The 20,022-nt window shown below is 42.9% G+C and overlaps 1 protein-coding gene across 1 annotated transcript in view; it reads left to right on the forward strand.

The window, feature by feature from the left end:
* Positions 1-20,022, forward strand: part of LOC127935738 (dolichyl-diphosphooligosaccharide--protein glycosyltransferase subunit STT3B-like) — a 28,408-nt gene that overhangs the window by 3,218 nt on the left and 5,168 nt on the right. The window contains exons 2-8 of the mRNA XM_052533866.1: positions 17,334-17,442; positions 17,522-17,809; positions 17,886-17,951; positions 19,224-19,323; positions 19,410-19,508; positions 19,603-19,749; positions 19,833-19,881. Of these exons, the coding sequence (XP_052389826.1) occupies positions 17,334-17,442; positions 17,522-17,809; positions 17,886-17,951; positions 19,224-19,323; positions 19,410-19,508; positions 19,603-19,749; positions 19,833-19,881 (858 nt within the window). The remainder of the gene's footprint in view (positions 1-17,333; positions 17,443-17,521; positions 17,810-17,885; positions 17,952-19,223; positions 19,324-19,409; positions 19,509-19,602; positions 19,750-19,832; positions 19,882-20,022) is intronic.

Consider the following 20,022-nt stretch of genomic DNA (forward strand, 5'->3'; position numbering starts at 1 on the left):
AATATAAATATTTATTAGATCACTGTTTTGTTTTTTTGCTGAGTGCTTCATGAATTAGTTTTATTATTCAGCAGTTTTTAGAATCTGAGCAGTGCATAGTTTTTCATGTTTGAAAAAAATATACACGCACAATTTAATACAAATTAAAAACAAATCTAATTTTTAATGTCAATTTCATTTAATTTTTTAAAATATAATGTACCTTTTTCTTTTCACAGAAGTTGCTTTTTTGTGCATGGTATCAAAAAAAAAAAATTTTGATAAAAAAAAAAAAAAAAAAAAAAAATATGACACAATCATTATTACATCACTGAATATACAAAAATAACATTGGAAATTAATTACCATTCAGAAACAGACTTGTTTACTGCCCTCTCTCAACATCACAATTTTAATTTAAACTGAGTTTGAAATGTAAAAAATTAGAGTTTTACTTTGGAATTCTGGATCTAACTCAGAGTTTAAATTCCGGATCCAGAATTCCAAAGTTCCAGCAGAAGTCAATCTCTCAGAAATCATCTGCTGCTCTGTTGTATTGTGAGCAGCTTCTTTTAAAGGGTTTGGAGCGTGTAGACTCACACTGAGGGTAAAACCCTCGTGTTTGTTTGTCTGTGAGTGGATGATAAACAGCTTCATTAGTCTCTGTTAACAGAAACCCCCCGGTGCTTCAGCGATGGATTCACTCCTCCAGAGCTTCTCAAGTGTGTCTGAAGAGCCGGTCGCTCATTCTGCAGGGAAATGAAGCACTCTTTGACTGAATCCTCTTATGTTTGTATTTGCTGAAACAAACAACAGCATAAAAGTCATCAGGTCAAGTATCATTGTCTGTTAAAACATCCACAAATGAGAGAGTCTAGAGCTATAAAAGGAACATGTTGAGCAGCTCAGCTCATTTGAAGAGAGTTGAGACTCTAGAGGAGCTTCGTGTGAGATTACTGGAGTCTTTTTCTACATTTGCTCTCCATTTAATCTCATTGCTGTCCAGGAGAAAGAATTAAGTCATAAACTAGATTTTCTATGTTTTGTGAGTGTTTGTTTGTCTCTCTTTGGCAGAGACATTAGTCTTTTTTCTGGCATAAACACTCGTCTAAGTCAGGCGGCTGGCACTTTTTATATCGATGATGCTCTGGTGAGTGTGTGTGGGTTTGTGACTATAATGACATCATCATTCTCATCTCTGGTGGCTCACACACTGTGTGTTTTGTCAGTGCCATGTGTTGCTGGTTGGCAGACTGTCAGTCAGACACAGAGCCGGATCAGATCCGCACAAACAAGAAAACAGACAGTGGAGATTCCTGGAGTAAAGTCAGTCAGTGCATGCTGAGTTGGAATGGATGATTGCTGATGGAGAACAGAATGGAGGGTCCAATGAAATCTCATTAATGTAAATCATGGTTTTTAACATATGATAAAAAAGTGTGGCGGGGTGAGGAACTACACGACAACCGATTGACAGAGAAAGTCCCCGAAGGGTGGATTTATTAAAGGATGGTGCTCTGGGTGAAGGCGGTGATCTCCTGTGGCGCTCCAAATCCCTCGTGCTCGCTGTGTCCTGAGTGGTGGATCCCGTGCTGTGCTCTCCTTGGTGGGGCTGACGGTCACACGCTGCTCTCTGTAACAGAGGAGGTAAGGGTTAGCGTCTTTGTTGGGAGACATTCCTCCCCACTCTGCCTTCCTCCTCTGCCTAAGTAGGCGCCGCTTGATGAGCTGCAGGTGCGGCCGCTCAGCCCGTGATGAGCTAGTGCCGGTGATTCCAGTGTGTTGCCAGGGCGACGCTGACGAGCGCTCGGGACGCATGTCACACTCCCCCCCCCCCCCCTAAGCGTCGACCTGCGCCTGCGGGACCATGGGGAGATATGGGGAGGGTGGGGAGTGGGGCCTGACAGACCTGCGAAAGCTGCCCCTATCCTGGAGAGGCCGTCCGCGTTGGCGTTGGCCGTCCCCGCCCGATGTTGTATGGTGAAGTGGAAGTCCTGGAGCGCAAGGAACCAGCGGGTTACCCTGGGGTTGGTGTCCTTTGCGCGGGCCATCCACTGCAGTGGCGCATGGTCTGTCAGCAGGGTGAACCGGCGTCCGAGGAGGTAATAGCGGAGCTCCAGGACTGCCCACTTGACGGCCAGTGCTTCCTTCTCCACGGCAGCATACCGTTGTTCGGTCGGGGTCAGCTTCCGGCTAATAAAGATCACCGGGTGTTCCTCGCCGTCCTGGACCTGGGAGAGAACGGCTCCCAACCCGGTGTCCGAGGCGTCGGTTTGCACCAGGAAGGGGCAGTTGAAGTCGGGGGCTCGCAGGACTGGCTCCGTGGTGAGGGCTGACTTCACCTGCTGGAACGCCTCTTCCGCTTCTGGACTCCAGGCTATCTTCTCCGGTTGCCCCTTCCTGGTCAGATCTGTCAGGGAAGAGGCTAAGGAGGAGAAGTTAGGGATAAAACATCGGTAGTATCCTGCCAACCCCAAAAAGGCTCGTACCTGGGTCTTGGTAGAGGGCCGCGGTGCCGAGAGGATAGCTGTCACCTTCTTTTCCTGGGGGCGGATGAGGCCGCGTCCCACGCAGAAGCCCAGGTACTTGGCTTCGGAGAGAGCCAGGTGACATTTCCGGGGGTTGGCGGTGAGCCCCGCCCGGCGGAAGTCCAGCAGCACCCTCCGGAGCCGCTCTAAATGTTCCCCCCAGGTCTCTGAATGGATGACCACGTCGTCGATGTAGGCCGCGGCGTAGGCCATATGGGGCCTCAGCAGGACATCCATGAGCCTCTGGAATGTGGCGGGGGCCCCGTGCAGGCCGAAGGGAAGGACCCGGTACTGCCAGTGGCCACTGGGGGTCGAGAAGGCTGTCTTAGGCTTGGCATCCTTAGACAGGGGGACTTGCCAATACCCCTTGGTGAGGTCGAGAGTTGATATGAACCGGGCCCTTCCTAGTCGATCCAGGAGCTCATCGACGCGGGGCATGGGATAGCCATCGAATTCAGAGACCTCATTTAGGCGGCGGAAGTGGTTGCAGAACCTTAGGGTGCCGTCGGGCTTCGGGACCATTACGATGGGGCTGGACCATGGACTCCGCGAGGGCTCAATTACCCCCAACTTCAACATCTCCTTTACCTCTGTCTCAATTGCGTGTCGCCGAGCCTCCGGGACACGATAGGGCCGCTGCCGGACGATGACTCCTGGTGGTGTTCGGACGTCGTGCTGGATGACGGTCGTCCGCCCTGGCAGAGGGGAGAACATATCCGAGAACTGACCGACCAGGTGCTGCAGTTCCGTCTTCTGGGCTGCGGAGAGATGGGGATCCATGTCCACAACCACGGGAGAGGTGGCGGCGAGGGCCGAGAGCTGGGGCCCGGTCCCCACCCAGCGCTTCAATAGGTTTATATGATAGAGCTGCTCTTCCCTTCGGCGACCGGGTTGGCGCACTTTGTAGGTGACGGGTCCCACCCGTTCGGTGACCGTATATGGGCCCTGCCAGCGGGCCAGGAACTTACAGGCTGAGGTGGGGACCAGTACCATGACGTGATCTCCCGGCTGGAACTCCCGGGGTTGGGCAGCCCGATTGAAGAGGCGCTGCTGGTCTTGCTGGGCCTTGGTCAGATGCTCCCGGACCAATGGCATGACCCTGTCGATCCGCTCTCTCATGGCCTTGACGTGCTCGACGGTGGTCCGACATACCGCAGGCTGTTGTTCCCAGGCTTCCCGGGCGACATCTAGGAGCCCTCGGGGTTGGCGGCCGAAGAGGAGCTCGAAGGGCGTGAAGCCGGTGGACGCCTGGGGCACCTCCCGGATCCCGAACAGCACATACGGGATCATCTGGTCCCAGTCGCGTCGGTCCTTGGCCACGACCCGCCGCAGCATCTGTTTAAGGGTCTGGTTAAAGCGTTCCACGAGCCCATCGGTTTGTGGATGGTATACGCTGGTCCGGATCTGTCGGACTTTGAGGAGTTTGCAGAGGTCAGCCATGATCCGGGACATGAAAGGGGTGCCCTGGTCGGTCAGGATCTCCGCTGGTAGGCCAACCCGACTACTCAGTAGGAAGAGCTCCTGTGCGATGTTTTTGGCGGTGGCCTTGCGGAGGGGAATGGCCTCTGGGTAGCAGGTGGCATAATCCACGATAACCAGGATATGTTCATGCCCCCGGGCGGACTTCGGCAGCGGCCCCACCAGGTCCATCCCGATGCGCTCGAAGGGCACCTCAATGATCGGCAGCGGGATCAGCGGGCTAGGGGGAGGAGTATGTGGCGAGGTCCGTTGGCACGTCGGGCACGCTTGGCAGTACCGCTTGACATCCGCCTCCAGTCCTGGCCAGTGGAAGCGGTCCCGGATCCGTTGCACAGTGTTTTGGGCGCCGAGGTGGCCAGCCATCGGGTGGGCGTGGGCGAGTTCCAAGACCGCCGGGACTTTGCTCCGCGGTACCACCAACAGCGTTTTTTCCTCCCCCCTCCGCTGGCCGACATAATAGAGCAGGCCGTTTTGGATGATGAAGTGGGGTGTGGGGTGGGGAGCTGGTTGTAGATCCTCTCCTTCCGCCACCCGCACTTGAGACCAACAATGCTTGAGGCGCTCGTCCCCACGCTGCTCTTTGGCGAGCGTCCCCCCTCCCGCTATCTGCTGGAAGACATCGAAGAACAGGTTAGAGTTTTGGGAGGGGGACTCACCTCCTCGAGGGCTGTCCGACGCCAGCAGCGCGGGGCCTCGTCGAAGGCGCCTTGCTGGACTCCGGCGTCGGCGGTTCCCGGCCGGGCTAGCAGGCTGTGTGCTGGAGGTGAGGAGCTGATCGAACCCCGGCCAATCCCGGCCGAGGAGAACGGGTACCGGTAGGTTCCTTAAGATTCCCACTTCGACGGGCCAGGAACCAGGTGTCGCGGTGATGGTCACTCGCCGGGCCGGCACATGCCTGGTATCCCCGTGCACGCACGTTATCGCCAGCCGGGCTCTGGAACCTGTTCGGGGTGGAAGGACAGTCGGTTGTATCAGGCTTACCCCGCTGCCCGAGTCGAGGACGGCGACGAATGGCCGGCCGTTGATGCGCACCTTGGCCCGTGGTGCCTTCGGTGCTGGACCGTGGACTGAACAGCCTGCTAGCCATGTCCGTCCTGGGGAACGCGGCGGCTCGGTGGGCATTGGCTCGTCCTGGGGGCCGGGAACCGCAGGCCTGCTCACGGGTCGCTGGGTGCCCTCCGGCGAGCGTCGCTCCTGGACCACCCTTCGGGGAAAAGGCGGCGCTCGCTCCCCTATATCCCGGTGTTGGGCGGCCTCCGCCAGCTCAATGGCCTCCACGAGCCCGTCGAGATCGGTGGGGTTCCTCATGCCAGCCGCCTGCCTCAACGCGCGGGGAAGGGCGCGGAGGAGTCGGTCGATCACCACACGCTCAGCTACCTGGTGTGCGGAGGGACCCCCGGTCAACAGCCAATGTTGGGCCAACCGGGATAGTTCGGCCGCCTGGGCGCGAGCGGGCTGTCGAGCTCGATATTCCCAGTCATGGAACTGCTGCGCCGCACAGATTGGGGAAAGGCCTACTCGGCCCAGGATCTCCTTTTTCACCTCTCCATAGTTCCGGCTTCTCTCGGCCGTCATGGTGAAATACGCCCGCTGCGCTTCCCCGGTCAGCAGCGGCGCGAGGAGACGGGCCCACTCGTCCTCTGGCCACGCCTCCCGGACTGCGGTGGCCTCAAACATCCGAAGATACATCTCCACATCGTCATGCGACGTCATCCGTGGCATCAGCTGGATGGCTTGGACACGGGGGTCAGGCAGCGGCGTGCGGTGGGCGGCGGCGCGGAGGGCGGCGAGCTCACGTTCGGCGTCTCCTTGACGTGAGGTCATGTGCTCCACTATTTGTTGCTGGCGGATGCTCACCTCGGTGAGGTGTTTTAGCAGTTCTTCCATGCCGGGGGAGGAGCGGCCGCCTGTGAAAACAGAGCAGATACAAATGACAGGGGGAAAAAAAAAACAAACAAAAAAACAAACGGGTGGCTTTAACGGTCTCCTCAGGGGTCGGTTGTCGGTGTCCACCTCACACTCTTGCCCGCATTCTCCACCAGTGTGGCGGGGTGAGGAACTACACGACAACCGATTGACAGAGAAAGTCCCCGAAGGGTGGATTTATTAAAGGATGGTGCTCTGGGTGAAGGCGGTGATCTCCTGTGGCGCTCCAAATCCCTCGTGCTCGCTGTGTCCTGAGTGGTGGATCCCGTGCTGTGCTCTCCTTGGTGGGGCTGACGGTCACACGCTGCTCTCTGTAACAGAGGAGGTAAGGGTTAGCGTCTTTGTTGGGAGACATTCATCCCCACTCTGCCTTCCTCCTCTGCCTAAGTAGGCGCCGCTTGATGAGCTGCAGGTGCGGCCGCTCAGCCCGTGATGAGCTAGTGCCGGTGATTCCAGTGTGTTGCCAGGGCGACGCTGACGAGCGCTCGGGACGCATGTCACAAAGTGTTTACTGTTGATTTTATTTTATAATTCATTGATGATGAATGCATGGATGGAAGACATATTTCCTGTATGATCATGGTGTCCTGATGACAAGGTCATGGATGTGAATGTATAACCTGATCAAATTATCAACCTTGAATGCAATCATGTCTGGAATGCAGTCTGGTGAGTGCATGAATGTAAATGCATAGAGACTGATCATGACAGCAGAGGGCATCTGAAGAGATTCAATGACTCTTTTTCTCTCTAAGAAGCAGTGGTGTCAAAAGTACTGGCATTCATTACTCAAGTAGAAGTATAGATACTAGGGTTTAAAAAGACTTTTGTAGAAGTTGAAGTATCAACTCAAGCTTTTTACTCAAGTAAAAGTGTAAAAGTACTGGTTTAAAAAACTACTTAAAGTATAAAAGTAAAAGTAATGTAAGGGGAAAAAAATGCCATTAAGAACAAAAGCTTAGGCCGCACCACAGGGGCCTATTGTGTACTACCCCACCTCCTCAAAAAAAATTTTTCTAAAGGCCATATGCCATAATGACTATAATGTTATATTAAAATGTTCATGTTGAAAAATTTGGGATGCACTAGGCTTCCTGTTTCAGCCGCATATATGAAAATACAAAAATGGTGTGCACATCCCAAACATCCAATTAGGACACAGGTGCAAGACAACTAAATGATATAGACAAATAAAGAAGTGAAGTCTGAACACTGAAAACTACTGCTCCAGAGGAATTTAATCAAGCAACGTTTCGACCTTCAGGTCTTCCTCAGCCGCATATATGCCCATTTAAAATGAACGCACTTTAGTACAATGCAAATACATTAAAGGACTAGAGCAGTGGTTCCCAACCTTTTTCAACTCGCGGACCACACAACCAAACACATATGTTTGCGCGGCCCACTTAAAAAAAATTAACTGACCCCGCTATTGTTGGGTTAATAACTTAGTACTCAGAAGCTAGATTTTAAACTATATTTATTGAATAAACTAGGGCTGTGCGATATGGACAAAAAAAAAAAAAAAAAAAACTATCGCGATTTTTTTGATTAATTTTGCAATTGTGCTTTTACAGTCATAAATGCATTCAGGATTAATTTGAAACATATTTCCAAAAGAAAACCAATCAGAGCTTTATCAAAAAGTTGTAACATCTCTAGAACAGACATAAGTCAAAATTATCACTATAGTGAAGATGTAAAAAAATGTATAGACTTGTGGCAAAATAAATAAATTAAAAAAAATCCTGTATACAGGGACTTTTTTTTCTTTTTTGCCATGCATTGTTCATAGAGCTCATTAATTGTAGCGGTGCCTCAGGTGTTTGCAGTGTGTATACAGTATGTGTATGCGGTCAGCAGTGAGAGCGCATAAATATAACGCGAAAGCACATTAAAATAATGCACGAGTGCGAATCTATCTGTTCGCAGCAGATTTCCTTTGCTCTGTCACAAAACCGGTCGTGCTTGCTCAGATACACGCTGCTTTGCGAGGAGAGAGTGTGCACACTTAAAACGTGTCTCCTCTCACTTAAACTGGATCCTGTTCACTAACAAATTCACTCTATGCTCATGTGTTAGACATGAATTATTTTCGCACGTTTTTATTTCTAGCCTTTTACCGCAGTGAGAACGCTCTGATCCGTCAAGATTGGCTCAGAAAAAAGGCGCATCACAGACAGTGTGTGAAGCTGGAGTTAGGCATATGCGCACGCTCAAATCGTGATTTTAGGACGTTTTCTTTTAATCGCACAGCCCTAGAATGGACTGGAAATGAACAGAAAATAATTGGCGGCCCACCTGCAATACCACCGCGGCCACAGGTTGAAAACCACTGGACTAGAGATATGATGACTAGTTGCCAATAAGTATTGTTATGGTGCAAAAAGTCAAACTTCAGAGGCTTGTCATCAATAACTTTTAATGGAATGTTTATGTACATCCATGATTAGCTGCAGGAATCTGCGAGGGCGATGGACAAGAACATTGGTGCAGGCTTAGTAACAATTACACTTATATGGTTGTCTATTTACAGTAAACATTATAGTGCTAGTCACAGTCAAAATGAATGATTAATCCAAGTGATTAATCAAAAACTAAAACTGAAAAAGAAATCATAATCCTGATACTTTCTTGATTGATAGCTTCTTGTATTTGGTACATACGTCTGCTATGTCCAGTGTTGGGGGGTAACGAGTTACAAAGTTGGTATAGCCTACTTATCACAACTTTGTCAATCGCATCGTCAATCGAAAACGCTAAATTATTCAAACGTCTCGCTACCAAACTACCTACAGTAGCTTAATTTGTGGAGGACGAAGAAAAAGCACTCATTTGGTAAATGAGCCAGTGAGAAATAATAACTTTTAAGTAGGGTCCAGTGCCTTTTCAATACTTTTAAAACGGTACCGGCTCCTAAACGGTGCCTGAACCGATACTTTAAAAAAAAGAACCACAAAAAAACTATGGATAACTTTAAAGAACATTACAAATATTTTAAATAAATCCATATCTTGTTGTGCAAGTTGTGCTTCCCTTAATCTAAGCCTAATAAATGTATTTCACAATCTGGGTCATTATTTAATACAAAACCACACATAATGTTTCTACTGTATCTCTGTCACTCACTCTGATATTTAGTTAAGATGAGTGCTGTCTGTCACTGTCTTAAATCAGTTCTGTGAATTACTGTATGGTCATTCTTTATAAAGTAGCAACAATGTCGTTTTTAAAATACAGTACTGTGCAAAAGTCTTATGGAAAAATGAGTATTTTCTCCCCAAAAAGGGGTTTTAAGCCAGTTATTTATATCTTTTGCTGTAGTGTGTCAGTTGGAAATATCAGTTTGCCATTAATTTTAATAATAATCTAGTGCGATTTTGAATGCACAAGCAGTCTGACAACGGCAAAATTAATGTTTGGAAATGTAAACTGATATTTTATACTGACACACTACAGCAAAATATATAAATAACTGTCCGAACACCATTCTTTTAAGTGAAAATACTAAAGTGTCTAAGACTTTTGCACAGTAGTGTATGTATAAAGTCCGTATGATTAAATTAAGTATATTTAAGTAAGTGTAATTAAAGTATGTGTTCGTTCATATGTGTTAAGGGCTAGATTTTCGCTGGAGGAAACGGCTGTGGTGTGATGAGCGAAAACTTTACAGATGAGAAACCGACTGCTACCTCGTGACCTTTTGTAAACTGTATTTATGACAAAGAACTGCACAGATATGGATATTCTAACAATCTATCGATAAACACACACCTTGTGTCCTCTGTTTGTTTAAGTGCGCATGCGCTGCTCCGTTCGCGGTCTGCGCCTCTGCGGATTGAAGAGCGCGCTGAAAGACGGGAGGAGACGGTCTGACGCTGGTTTCATGTGAAATTTAAGCGGACTGACTCTGAGGCGATCGGATACCGTTTCCATACCCAACCCTACTTTTAAGAAATATATTTTTTGATAAACGAACCCAAAACTGTCTGTCCTGGCTGGACTGTGATGTGATTTGTGTCACGTGCAGGTGCGATGGATCGCGTACAGACCAATAGGGTGTAGGAATGGTATATGTTTATACTTCTCATCCAACCACAATCAAATTCACTCCATCCGGATGGCGCGATTTATCTGGATAGGTTTTTTTTTTTTTTTTTTTTTTTTTTTTATTAATGATGACAAGCCGGAATGTAAACAAGCCGAAATGAAACAGCAGTAACGAAGCTATTTTTAAAATGTAAGGAGTACAAAGTACAGATACTTGCCTGAATATGTAAGGAGTAGAAGTAAAAAGTCGGCTGAAAAATAATCACTCAAGTAAAGTATAGATACCCCAAATTTCTACTTAAGTACAGTAACGAAGTATTTGTACTTCGTTACTTGACACCTCTGCTAAGAAGCGCTAAAAGGAATCGCTGAAAGCGTTTTCCTCCTGCAATGGGAAATGCTTTGAGAAGTATTATTTTAGAGCATCACCACACGCTAACTCATTTGTCATTCATCAGGTTTTCAGATGCATACATTTCAAAGGATCTATTTAGTCGGCATATTCAGACGTTTTGAAGAGATTTCACTGTAAATCACTTGATGTCACAAAAGCTCTTTGAAGTTTTTTCTTTCTAACTTGAGCGACTCAGTGAGAATGCATAATGTGCAATGTTCTCCAGCAAATAAATCTCAACATATCTCACTCAATTCAAATGTTCTCAACTTAAATAATAACAACAACAATAATAATAATAAAAAACATTTAAGTAAGCTAAAAAAATAAATAAAATATTTATTATTTTAATTAATTCCCTCAAAAACCGCCAAGAACCAGGGTCTTGTAAAACTTAGATGAATAAGGTCATCTTAAAAGTCTGATTTGTAGACTTTGAAAAGTCAATAAAATCTTAAATCCTCAAAGTAAAGTTTTATAACCTATTCAAATTTTGCTAGTTATGTCAAGTGTTAAAATAATGGAACCGTGTACATGACATGCAAGAAAAAATTAATAAATCATGTGCACGATTTACTAATTTCTGCACTAAATTCGTTCCCCGATTTGCTAAATTGTGCGCAGAATTTACTAATTCAAGGGAACAAAATAGTAAATCATGCGCACAAAATCATGCCTACTAATTTTTTCCTGCGATGTGTGGGACTTCGTACATTATAATTGACTGAGTGTAAATTACTATTTGTGAGTAAAAATAATTTAATAAAATAACTTGATAAAAAAAAAAGTTCAGTTTTTAAAGAAACTGGAATTAAAGAATTTAATCAGTTTAATTATAACAATTATTTTAATTATTTTAATATAATGCCATTCCTAGTCATTGACACTAATAAATACGCATCTCTTTAGAATACTCGACGTTGATAGTATTATTCTGAGGGTAAATATTTGTGTCTCACTGTATAATTGAGTCTCATGTCTACTTTCCCTCTTCCCATTTTCAACTATAATCAATATTTGATGTTTATGTCTGTGTTGGGCTCTAAAGGAATCAGGTAATGACTGTGTCCAGAGGTTTTGTGTTACATCTGATACAGGAAATCAATAGCTAAAGCCGCTGCATTAGAAGTTTGTCTTCACCTGGGTTTGTTTTGCAGGTGTTTCAGTATTTCACATTCTCCTTCAGCCGCTGAAGATCATCAATGAGGTGAAATTCAGTCCGAGTATTCCTCCTTTCTCTCGCTTTCTTCTTCTCCCGCTGTTGTTCATTTCTTCATTTGTGATCGCCTCTGGCATGTTCATGTTGTTTTGCAGTTCTTTCTCTCTCTTTCTGTCTTGCGGTGGTTTGTTGCATGCATTTGTGTCAGGGAGGTGCTGGTAAGACAGTAGCTGTCTCCAACCCACAATATTAAAAATAAACCTTTTTTTTTTCTCAGCAATGCCATGGAATAAACCTTTTTTTGTATCCCAAATAACCTTTAAGTGTACATTTCTTGAACAAACCATTTGTTTTTCATTGTGTTGATCTAAAGAACCTTTTAGAAAGAACCTTTTGTGGAATGCAAGGGTTCCATGGATCTTAAATGGTCTTCATGGAACCATTGATTCCAATAAAGAACGTTTGTTAGGAGTGTAGTGAGCTGTCTGCACAGGGAGCATGATATAACTGCCCGGCCATTCGCACTGGACGCTTGCTTGCTTGCGATGACTTCAAATGCTGTCATGTCATCTTCTAACTGGCTTTAGGTCCTGAGCAATCATCATCACACACATATTGATTTGACAATAGTCTTCATTTCATGCTCTGCTTTGAGAATATGACAGACTATACAGCATATTTTATTTGAATGTTCTGATTTAAATTGTATTAGACAAGGATTTTATAAAAAAAATTAAAAAAAGACAATCAATAATGGAAAGTAATATTTTCAGAAAGAGCTTGTACTGGGAAAATTATAAGCTTTTCTGTCAAATATCAAAGTGGAAGAGTTTATATGATGTCTGTATTTTTTATGTTGTTGTAAGAAAAATTTTGCTGTTAAAGTATTGTATATAATTATCTTTATTTAGTGAAATTTTAGTGTTATTATTATATATATATATATATATTTTTACTAATATTTAGTTTGCCAAATAGCATTTCTGCAAATGATATTGCATGCATGCATGCAAATAAATAAATACATTTCCTTTTTGTGCATCTTTGTAAATGCTCAAGTGAATCAGAAGCAATTATGATCCACAATTTTAGTCTTTTCTTCTTTTTTCCATCATCAAATCATCTTCATCATTTTCTGTGACTCATTGTCGAACTGTCAAAAGACATTTTTACCCAAAACCTAAACTGCTAAATAACATATTGCTGAGATGTTATCTACACACCACTCACACGTGCCATGATATGTTCTGTGCACTGTTTTATATATTCATTTTCATTTTCATTTTTTATTTTTATATGTACAGTAGTATGTTTTATCTCTTCTGCTCTCTCTTCACTCTCTGTTTTTCTCTTTTTCTCTGTGCGGTCGGTAATAAATGAGAGCTCGTTTATTTTGCACTCTCAGTTTGTCCTTGACTCTCTGTTCTGGAGGCCATTTCTCAAAAGACAATCGATATCCTACATTTCTTTTCAGCAGCCCTGAACTTCCTATTGTCGCTATCACCACTTCCTATTGATGTGCATGCAACTGAGAAAGTAAACCAAGTTAGATTTCACGATCACTTACATAGTCCTAAAAAAGTGTATGTTTGTTTTTCCCATGCAGAAAAATAATGAATGTTTTTTTTCTGTTGATTTTGTTCTAAAGGTTGAATTCTACTGAAGATAGATCAGATTCTTTAGAGTGCCTGTTCAGACTCGTAACTTGTGACTTCTCCCATATCACAGTAATTTAGTTTGATTTAAAGGCTGTTTTTTACAATGTCTCTGTTTTCTTGTAAACTCAAGCTCATCTATAGAGTTTTATACATCTGTCTGTGACCTTGTGATGTACAGTTATCCAACACCAGCGTCTCACACCTCCTAGTCCACATATAAATATCTTCTAATATAAAGTTTGAACTTGACCTTGACAGTTTTTATGATCTATAAATGCACAAAAGACAAGATCCAACATCAGCTGTTTGCAGAGAGCTTGTTGGGTTCACAGTGAGTCAATTTAATAGTTGTATTAGCTGTATTGATTGATTCCACAGTAATCCTATAGCTCTTGTTTTAAGCCTCAGCTTGATTAATATTTCTGCTCTGAAGTATGATGTGATATTTAAATATGATTTCTGCTTCATTTGGTCACTGGCATGCACAAATTATTCTGTTTTAAACATATAATAATGCACTAAACGGCTCTCTTGTCCTTGGGTTTTACTGCATTGCACAATAAAATGGTGTCACTGATTATTTTTCCCTGGCTGAAAACAGCATTTGTTTCTTGTGTGTCTGTTGTGATACGAGGGGTCATTGTGTGCGGTTTACGAGTTCATGTGCTTGAGGGATGTTACATGTGAAATAATGAGCTTGCATCCTTAAATTCAAGTTCATTCTGACTGTAGTTTTCATTTAGGATCTGGTAAGATGTATTGACATAACTGTTCAGATTGGCAATTCATATTAATACATTAGTTTTTGCATAGACAGCATTTTCTCTGTGTTTATTTGGTAGGAAGAACATGCCCCCATTAAGAAACATAAATGATTGTCAGAATTTAATTCTAGGGGGGAAATATTGTCCCTTAATAAACCTAAATAATTCCTGATATTGATGTAGTGTGTTCAGTGCTCTGGCAGTGTAAGATCAGGTCATGTTTCACTGTAAAATGAATCAAACTGGATGAATTGAATCTTTTTGGAGTCTAATAAGAGCCGATGCATTTCCCTGTGAGATCTGAATGGTTTCTGACTGATCTCAGACCAGCTCTGAATCTCTGATCAGGATGAAACCGGTGCTGTTTTCTTCTGATCGTGCCATGAAGTGAGCAGAGATCCCGCTCCATCATTGAATCTCTCCACGTCAGACGAATCAGATTATTCTCTAACAGATGGTGGTTATCTTCAGCATGAAGCTCTGGTAATGCTCCACCTGCTTTATTTTCATGTAAATCCTCATGAAACGTCTGATCTGATCAGAGTCTGAATACAGAAACTGTGATCAGGATGTTTCAATGCGTGGCCGCTTTTAATCATTTGAATGAATCCAAATCTCATTTAGTCATGGCAGGTTTGTGTTTGTTGATCTAGAGTTGTTAAAGCTTAGCTGACTCAAACGATGAGGACACATGTGTGATTACAGGGGTCTTTGTACATCTGAGACGCAGGAGATTCAGCCAGACGTCTGTGTTTGTTCTCTGTTCTGCCGTCGATCTTTCACTGGTGTTTTATTGAGTTTTGAATGGATCAAACGTCCTGGAGTCGTTTGTGATAGACTCTTCTTCTTAGAGACACTTTCATGTCTTATTGATGTCTGTCTGTCGGTCGTTCTTAAACCTAAACAATAGCTTAAATACTGTCATTTATGATGAAATCCATGCCAGATTAACATGTTTTTGGGTTGGTGAGTTATTGAGGTTTTTGTTCATTGTAATTCTAGATTCAGAGCTGCCCAGAAGGTAGAAATGGGTCACTCTTTATGTGTGTATGTTGTCCATTGTCCCAAAAAAAGAAGCTGTTATCCATCACATTTATTTCACCTCCACCTGTCTCTCTCTCTCTCTCACTCTTTGTCTGTCACTCTTTCATTTTTCTCTTTGTTGATGGTGAATTCAGGCTCCTATGTCTCTCTAAACTCTGTTCTTTGTGAGTTTTTGTGTGTGAAGTGAGAGGACTCATGCTGAGCTGGAAACATCTGTCTGAAAACCTCCATCCATCCAGTGTTGGAGACAACATGACCACTTTTCTTCTGTTCTGTAATCGCATGACTCTTCCTCTTCCTCTTCCTCCTCCTCCTCCTCCTCCAGTCTCGTGTTTCAGTGTCACCTTTTGATTTTGAGCTTCACGTGTGTAAACAAACACTCAATCTGAGTTGGGTAATCCTGAGATTGCGATGAATATTGTTGTTACGAGCTGCTCATGTTTGACTAGGGTTTGTCACAGAGATCAGTTCAGTCATTTTATTGTGGTTGTTGCCTGTAGTTTGTCCATAATGGCATTTAGTTCAGGTGATATTGAATATGTGGAATAAATATGAAAATGTGAACTTGGTCTGATCTAGATATTCTGAATTTAGAAATAAAACACTTACAGTCATCTCTCAGTATTTATTCTCAAAATAAACCTTCTTGATTTACTCATCAGTTATGTTTTTAATTCAGATCAATTGTGTTTATTTAATAAATTTGGTTCTGATTTGAATTCAGATCAGTTGTGATTGCAATCTATTTCAGTTTAATTATTAGTTAAGATCAATTGTTTTTCGATAAATTTGGTTCTGCTTTTAATTCATGTAAACTGTTTGTAATCCGTTAATGTTGACATGTTATTTCAGATCAGTTTTTTATTTTGTATATTAATTTGGTTTTGATATTCAGACCTGTTGTGTTTTTAATCCATGTTTAATCCATGGGATTTTTAAGTAATATAATTTGCGTTTTAAATCATCATATCTGTTTGTTTTCAATTCAGATGAATTGTGTTTTAAAGAAGTTCAGTTCTTTAAAAAAAAAAAAAAAAAAATCAGATCAGGTGTGTTTGTCATCAATATCACTTTGATTTTTAATTCAGATTGTGTTCTTGTATAGAGTCACATTCCAACACTTTTGACTGTACAACAGAATCTGTCATAGACACAGAAAACTGGAGAAAACTGATTATTGAGGACTGACTTTCCTAAAACAATGTCTCTCTCTCTCTGTGTGTGTGTGTGTGTGTGTCATCTTTGATGGATTACCAGCACTGGCTTCACGACCTCTAGAGCAGAGAAATATGGGTTCTCTGAGATCAGCTCACATACACATTCAGCCTGTCATCCGCTCAGACTGTCTGTTGTGTGTTTGGATGTGTGTGTGTGTGTGTGAGTTTCTCTCATATTGTGCTCACAGATGCTGGTCTGATCCAGACAGACAGATGCAGATGATGTTCATGTTCACTCAGAGTCTGAGGAAGCTCAGTGTCATTGTTTACAGCTCATACCTTCAGAAGATTCATACAGTATATTTATATTTGTTTTGCTATTGCTTGTTATTTATTTATTTATAAGCAGTTTATTTTTCATTCATGCATGCATTCGTCTGGACTCTGGACTCTTTGCTTAACTTTCTGTCTTTCGACTGTCTTCATTTATTTATGTATTTATTTGTCACGAGTTCATCTATTTATTTCAAACATTTATTTGTATTTTCATTTATCTGGAACTGAATGATGCTTTTCATGTACTTTCTTTACTCTCTATCTTTATTCATTTATGTATTTGTCATGAGCTCATTTTATTTATTTATTTATCATTTATATGTCATGAGCACGTTGTTTATTTGTTTATGTTGTGAGCTTGTTATAGCTTCATCATCAGAATGTAAAGTCTGTCATAATTCATAGCATATATATGTGACCCTAGACCACAAAACCAGTCATAAAAAATATCACAATTTTGAGCAAATCACCTTTAAAATTGTCCAAATGAATTTCTTAGCAATGCATATTACTTATCAAAAAATATGTTTCAATATATTTACGGTAGGAAATTTACATAATATCTTCATGGAAGATATCTTCATGTATCTTGACTTTTTATCATAATGATTTTTGGCATAAAAGAAAAATCTATAATTTTCACCCATAAAATGTTTTTTTGGCTATTGCTACAAAAATCAAAAAATACAAAGAAGGTGGACTGATTCCAGTTCAGCTGTTCTGAAAGTTCTGTAAAGAAGGGCAGAAACATCACACCGCACAAATCACGTTACGTTCATGTTGGATATCAGCACAACCTCTGCTAAATCTCATTTGCATATGCAGCAGTCTGTGAATATTCATGTGTGTTTGTGAACAGGTTTAACTACAGATCCACCCATCATCTGACCACCAACGGTTTCTACGAGTTCCTCAACTGGTTCGATGAGAGAGCCTGGTATCCTCTGGGGCGAATCGTTGGAGGAACAGTGAGTCGGGATTCAGTTCATTCACGTATGAAATCTTGATTCATCTGAGGAGCTCTGACCGCTTTCTGTGTTCCTGCAGGTCTATCCTGGTCTGATGGTGACTGCAGGTCTGATTCACTACATCTTGAACCTCGTCCACCTGACCGTCCACATCCGGGACGTCTGCGTGTTCCTGGCACCCGTCTTCAGCGCTCTGACGGCCGTGGCCACCTTCCTGCTGACACGTGAGCTGTGGAATCAGGGGGCGGGGCTTCTGTCCGCCTGCTTCATGGCCATCGTGCCCGGATACATCTCACGCTCGGTGGCTGGATCCTTCGATAACGAGGCCATCGCCATTTTCGCCCTGCAGTTCACCTACTTCCTGTGGGTAAGAGGAAGCTCTGGAGGAAGTTTGGCTTGGCTTTTTGAATTGAACTGGAAGTGAGTTTTCTGTGTTCGTTCAGGTGAAGTCAATTAAAACTGGATCAGTGTTCTGGACCGTCGGATGTTGCCTCTCGTACTTCTACATGGTGAGTGTTAAAAATTTACTGAATTCAGTCTGTGTATCTACAGGGAAGAAGAGATGCATTAAGTGTACTGAATGTTAACTTGTACTGTGCATTATTTAAATACTTGCATAAATGCTTGTTAGTACATTGGGCAGTACACTTACCCATATTTCAAAGACAGTAATTATGAAACTGCATATAAAAATGAACTTAAGTCCTCTTTAAGTGGGTTGAAAAAGCACACGTAAATTCAACTAGTGGTATTTAATATAAAAGTAAACTATAATACATCTTTATTTAATTGCAAATAACATGTATTTAAGTGAAACCATTACATCCATTGCCTTAGTGCCTCTATTATGGATTTTTGAAAAATGACCTTTCATGCAGTGTGTAACACAGCTCTTAGTGAATGAAAGCATCCTGCAAAGTTTTAAATCTGAAAGTGCACCTTGTATAAAGTTATTGCCTCTCAAAGAAAGAGTAGACTCTGAATCATTGAAACAAGTCATTTTTAAAAAAGAATAAAAATCAGTTTCATGTTGACGACAGCATGAAATATTAGCATATTTCTCACCCACTTGTTGGTCTTTTTGCATTTGTTTGAATGAAAAAGCAAATCCATTCTTTGCCACTAGGTGCTTCTTTCGGAACAGTAAAAATATTGGTTTTCCCGGTAACACTGTACACAAAGCAGCACTGCGCTCACAAACACTGCTTTATCAGGCATTACAGGCATAATTTAATGAAAATCAGACCAATCACCGCAGATTAGCATCACGCAAAGGAGGGGTTTGGAAAAATTCATCATTATACAAATAGTTTGGGAGTAGTTGTGCGTGTAAGGTAAAAATAAATGCATATTATAAGACAATGAAAGTGTCAACCTATTGTTGGGGACTCCCAAAACCAAAACATTAACCTTTCATCACCCGTAAATTCTTAAGTATACTATTTCCTTACTAAGTATGTTAAAATGTAATTCTTTTTATTAAGGGTATTGGAGGTGTTTCCATCACATTAGTGAGATCTGATAACAAACACTCTCAAATAACAAGACTAAATCTCTTTGTTCGTTCACAAATATGTTCATCACATTCAGTCTGTTTTTCTTCTGAACTGTTAAAGCTGATTGTTTCTTTGTTTCTGCTTACGGTCAAAATGATTCAGACAATCAGAGTGTTTTTCACAGAGGGAAATTAATGTTGTTGTTTTGTTTTTTGACCAAATAGGGAAATAATCTAGAAATGACTTCGGACGTACAGAGTGTTTGTGTGTGTGTTTGTGTTTGAGGTGTCGGCGTGGGGCGGTTACGTCTTCATCATTAATCTGATTCCTCTTCACGTGTTCGTTCTGCTGTTGATGCGCCGCTTCAGTAAGAGAGTTTACATCGGTGAGTCTCAGTCAAGATTCACAGCAGAAACTGCACTTTGATTCATTCCAGCGTTGATTCTGATTGGCCGTCTCTCTCTCTCTCAGCGTACAGCGCGTTCTACATCATTGGTCTGATTCTGTCTATGCAGATTCCTTTCGTTGGGTTTCAGCCAATCAGAACCAGCGAACACATGGCAGCAGCTGGTGAGTCTCTCCTCATTGGCTACTGAGTCACAAACACAAACGTTGATTGAGTGTTGATTTAATGTTGATTCAGTGTGTGTGTGTGTGTGTGCAGGTGTGTTCGTGCTCGTGCAGCTCTACTCGTTCCTGCAGTTCCTGCGGGACAGACTGACGCGGCAGGACAAACAGACTCTGTTTTCTGTCTGCGTTTGTGTCGCTGCGCTGCTGCTGTTTGTGTGTGTTGTTTACCTCAGCTGCATCGGTCAGTTTACCGCGGTACATGATCATGTGACATATATGATGACATGAGCGTCTGTTCATGTTGGTGTGTGTTTGTGTGTTCAGGTTGGATCGCTCCGTGGAGCGGACGCTTTTATTCACTCTGGGACACGGGGTAAAAATACACTGACAATTACCGTATTTTTCGGACTATAAGTCGCACCTGAGTTTAAGTCGCATCAGTCAAAAAATACGTCATGACGAGGAAAAAAACATATACAAGTCGCACTGGACTATAAGTTGCATTTATTTAGAA

The sequence above is a fragment of the Carassius gibelio genome, chromosome A19, assembly GCF_023724105.1.
Source record: "Carassius gibelio isolate Cgi1373 ecotype wild population from Czech Republic chromosome A19, carGib1.2-hapl.c, whole genome shotgun sequence".
NCBI classification, from domain to species: Eukaryota; Metazoa; Chordata; class Actinopteri; order Cypriniformes; family Cyprinidae; genus Carassius; species Carassius gibelio.